The 4,795-nt window shown below is 37.0% G+C and overlaps 1 protein-coding gene across 2 annotated transcripts; it reads right to left on the bottom strand.

Moving 5' to 3' along the window:
* Window positions 1-258: 258 nt before the first annotated feature.
* actc2 (actin, alpha, cardiac muscle 2) lies at window positions 259-4,354 on the bottom strand. 2 transcript variants are annotated; one of them, XM_060916211.1, is made up of 8 exons: window positions 4,247-4,318; window positions 3,504-3,640; window positions 2,402-2,641; window positions 2,177-2,261; window positions 1,875-2,036; window positions 1,582-1,773; window positions 1,286-1,467; window positions 259-728 (listed from the first exon to the last, which is right to left on the bottom strand). In XM_060916211.1, the coding sequence occupies exons 2-8, from the start codon at window positions 3,630-3,632 to the stop codon at window positions 585-587; spliced, it is 1,134 nt and encodes a 377-aa protein (XP_060772194.1). In that variant the 5' UTR covers window positions 3,633-3,640; window positions 4,247-4,318; the 3' UTR covers window positions 259-584. The 2 variants fall into 2 exon arrangements, with proteins under 2 accessions (XP_060772194.1, XP_060772193.1); XM_060916210.1 differs by having other exon boundaries at window positions 260-728; window positions 3,504-3,646; window positions 4,247-4,354.
* Between the last annotated feature and the right edge of the window lie 441 nt (window positions 4,355-4,795).

Below are 4,795 nucleotides of genomic sequence, written 5' to 3'. Positions count from 1 at the left end.
CTTGACCTTAATACAGCTTTTGATATCCTTGATCATAATTGTCCTGAACAATTAGAAAATGTTGTTTACATTTTTCTCAACACAATTTGTCCTGTGTGTCTTTTCTATAGCTGTATACTTCAAATTTCCTCCATTAAATTAAAAATTAAAACACAATTAATCAGCAACATTTCAAAATATTAACACAGAAACAGACTGTGTTCTTAACAGACAATTAAAAACACAGAGATAACACACAAGTCCTGGGTAGTTTGTTCTTTTATTATTTATAAAGCAATAAATATCCAAATACATTAACAGACAACAAAACGAATCGCACTTTGGTGTAAACATACTGTACAATGACAAAAACATAGCATGAAAAAATCATTGAAGTAATTCTTTTTCATCATAAAAGTAATTTTTTAACTTGGGTTGAACAATTAGATGTTTACACTGAGAAACTTTTGTTCACTCTTTTAAAAGGAAATTGCATGTGACTGCAAAGCTTTAACTTGGTACTCTGTCTAATGCAATTCCCTGATCATGGAGGAAATGGATGAGGAGCGCAGTATCAGTAGTGGAATTCAGGATTTCTGTGGAGTTTAGAAGCACTTCCTGTGCACGATGGAAGGTCCAGCTTCATCGTATTCCTCTTTACTGATCCACATCTGCTGGAAGGTGGAGAGTGATGCCAAAATTGATCCACCGATCCACACTGAATACTTACGCTCGGGAGGAGCAATAATCTGAAAGAGGGATGAAAAACACACAACAACTTAGCAATTAACAAAACTGATAAACAGACATGCACAAATGAGATTACAGCAGTATGTTATACAGTATAAGAGCCGTATCCTGGCTAGCAGATGAAGCTGCCTATCTTGATAGCTTACTAATATTTATAAACTGCTCCCGTTTCCACATAGACGAGCCCTGAAATTATTTCTCATATAGTGCAACCTTCTAAATGCAACAGTCGGGCTTTTGTCCTCATTTTGTCTGTGGTCTGGGACACAACCCAAGACATGGCTTTTTAAGTGATGACGCAGCTCAAGTTAGCCAGAACTAGCTAGTTATTAGCTGGTGATGCTTGGTTTGAGTTGTTGGCGTGATAATTCAGCATAATGTAAACTGGCTGGCTGACTTGCAAAATAATAATTAGTATATTAATAATTTATTGTTGTTTGTGGTATGAGAGGTTTTAGATCAATTAAACATAGTGTAAATTATGTTTTTTTCCTAATTGCTTCTTTGATTTTTGTGGTTATCAACTCTAGATAAAGTGATTAAAATGTATTTGTACCTTGATCTTCATGGTGCTGGGGGCAAGGGCGGTTATTTCCTTCTGCATGCGATCAGCAATACCAGGGTACATTGTTGTTCCACCAGAAAGGACATTATTAGCATAAAGGTCTTTACGGATATCAATGTCGCACTTCATGATGCTGTTGTAGGTCGTCTCATGGATGCCAGCAGACTCCATACCTGTAAAATAAACAAGCTGAATCGCCAATCAAGGAAGCATCTCAAACACTGGGGTTTAACTAAACAGCCTTCAGCTTATCAACAAAAAGCACGAGTGTGTTTGTTGCAACTCACCAATGAATGATGGCTGGAAAAGCGTCTCTGGGCAGCGGAACCTCTCATTCCCGATGGTGATCACCTGACCATCAGGCAACTCGTATGACTTCTCCAGAGATGAGGAAGAAGCAGCAGTTGCCATCTCATTCTCAAAGTCCAGAGCAACATAGCACAGTTTCTCTTTAATGTCCCTCACAATCTCACGCTCAGCTGTTCAGACAAAAATATCCACTCCAAACATTAGCAGTGGGTTTTATGCTAACTTTAGGATGAGCATTGCTTATGTGTGATTTATGTATAACGTTGTATACCAGTGGTGACGAAAGAGTAGCCTCGCTCTGTCAGGATCTTCATCAGATAATCAGTGAGATCTCGACCAGCTAGATCAAGACGCATGATAGCATGGGGAAGAGCGTAACCTTCATAAATAGGAACGTAATGTGTCACACCATCACCGGAATCCAGCACAATACCTATAAAAGACATATTAATTCAGCTTAAGCAGCTAACACTAAAGAGGTGGCCTGAGACACAACACTGCTTGACTCAGAGAGATTGATGAGCTCAGAGTGACAGAATGAAGAATGGCAGATTTTGTAGTTAAAATCCTCACCGGTGGTTCTGCCGGAGGCGTACAGCGAGAGCACAGCCTGAATGGCCACATACATCGCAGGAACATTAAACGTCTCAAACATAATCTGTGTAAAGATGATATAATTTATTATCATTATTATAACCCCGTAAACACGACCCCAGAATACATTCACGTTACTGGAGTTTTGAGTTTTTTATAAACTTTGCACAATTTAAACAGTTCGGATTCTGGTCTCTCTCTAACCTGTGTCATCTTCTCTCGGTTAGCTTTAGGGTTGAGTGGAGCCTCAGTGAGCAGAGTGGGATGTTCCTCAGGAGCCACCCTCAGCTCATTGTAGAAGGTGTGGTGCCAGATCTTCTCCATGTCGTCCCAGTTGGTGATGATGCCATGCTCAATGGGGTACTTCAGCGTCAGGATACCTCGTTTACTCTGAGCTTCATCACCTACGTACGAGTCCTTCTGCCCCATACCCACCATCACACCCTACAGAGGGAGCACACACCATTACCATACTGCCCAACACCGAGCCATTTGGGATTCCAATCCCTACTACTTATAAAAGGACACTGCGTAGTGTTCTTGAAGTCTCTGTCTCAAAAGTAGCCAAAAATATACTTACATTAAAGAAGTTGTGCTAAAACATTTTTATTTACACAGAGCCAATGAAAGCGTGAGTTATTCCCGGAAAAACACTGAAGCCTAAGTTTTTAAGTTGTGTCCCTTTTTGGGAGACCCGCCCTAGGACCACCCCAGAACAAAATGGTGGCTCCTATTAAAATAATTGTAAAAGAAATCTCTTTGTTTAAAACATAGACTTTTGATTGGCTTCCCAACATGGGGCTTCTCAGTGGCTAAAACGTATTTCCCACTATATTGTCAAAAGAATACAGATATACTTGCATTTACCATACGGCATTTTAATCATTTTACTACCTAATGTCAGGTCTGTGTTTGTCATGCAAAATGCCTTTACAATGATAAACGGTGGTGGAGAACACAAAATGATCACAGAGTAATCTTTCTAAACGAGTTAATAATGGATCAAAGGGAAGATAACTGTGGCTACAGAGACGGGAATCTTAAACCTCTGATGTTCCCAAGACATAAAATACTCTCACAGAAGTGTTTGTGATAATAGCTGTAACTAATGTCCGTGGGTTTAGGACAATAACGTGAAAGAGTAAACACTGTAATGATGTACAGAAGTCTGTGGTTTGGGACACAACCCAGGGACGTTACTGTAGGTTTCAGACCCTTCAGGTATCTACGTAAATGATGCCTAATTGGCCTTGTGCATGAAATAGGGAATGAAATAAAGGCTTCACAGCGTGTTGTGTTTGTTGACCTGATGACGCGGCCGACCCACGATGGAGGGAAACACAGCTCGAGGAGCATCGTCTCCAGCAAATCCGGCTTTCACCAGTCCAGAGCCATTATCACACACCAGAGCAGTGGTTTCTTCATCATCACACATGGTGTCAGCTGTTTCTGAACACACACACACACACACAAAACAATACACACTCATATATAAATACACATCCAAAAATACATGGACATTAATCAAATATTTAAAAATGTATTCACAAATGTAATTAAATCACAAAAAGTAAAAAATCAAAAGAAAAAAATGCACCTGAAAAAGTTGCAAATTAATATAAAATATAATGTAGGATCAATTAAGAAAATACATACATCAAGCCAATTTAAAAGTTAATCATCAAAAGTATTTACTGTTATTTATTTCAAATTACAGTCAATAAACTATTTCTTAATCTAATTTCAAACGTATATTCGATAATCATTGCTCCTTCAAAACTTACGACAATAAACATATTTGAAGTTACTCTGATAAATGAAAATTTATTTTCATGATTATTTTATTTTAGCTTTTGTGTGTTAATTCACTTTATCAGCTGCTGTGATTTAATAATCAGTTTCAGGTTTTAATGTTAAACACAGAAGATAAAAGATTAAAACATTTTGTTATTATTTTTGTTATTAATATTAGTACAATCATTCCTGTACAGATTATTTATTCTAAAGTTCAGTTTCTGTCTGTTAAATAATAAAGAGAATATTTCTCACCGGTTCTGTTCTGGTCGCTGCTCTTTTCCCCCACAGAGTGAGTGAGTGAGTGGAGGAGTGTGAGTCTTATTTATCCTCCTCACTTCAAGCTGTTCACTCCTTATTCGGGTTCTGCTGAGACTCGGGTGGCCATGAAAGGAAACACGACAGGAGACAGGAAACACCGGGACCAAGTATGGAAAAGAAAAACAAGTAAAACAAGAGATAAGGGGCTTTCGTTTAAAAAAAAAAGTATATAATAATAATAATAATAATAATAATAATAATAATAATAAAATTTTATTTATTTAATTTGTCTTTAAATTACAGATATTAAACCTTAATTCTGTCTTTATGTTTATATATACACAATTAACAAACAGATACATTTATAAACTATAATTTTTCAGCTTGATTATAAGGAATTAAAAGTTATTCACTAAAAATGGTTTTAAAATTAAGAGGAATGTACAATAATATTGTCCTTTAAACCTCATAGCATCACATTTTATTGCTTTGTTTATTCTTCAGAGCTTTTTATTCCTTTATCATTTTATTTCAGAATTCCAG

This window comes from Neoarius graeffei, chromosome 3, assembly GCF_027579695.1.
Source record: "Neoarius graeffei isolate fNeoGra1 chromosome 3, fNeoGra1.pri, whole genome shotgun sequence".
Taxonomy (NCBI): domain Eukaryota; kingdom Metazoa; phylum Chordata; class Actinopteri; order Siluriformes; family Ariidae; genus Neoarius; species Neoarius graeffei.
Note: the sequence above shows the minus strand (reverse complement) of the source record. Positions and strands in the feature narration are given on the sequence as shown.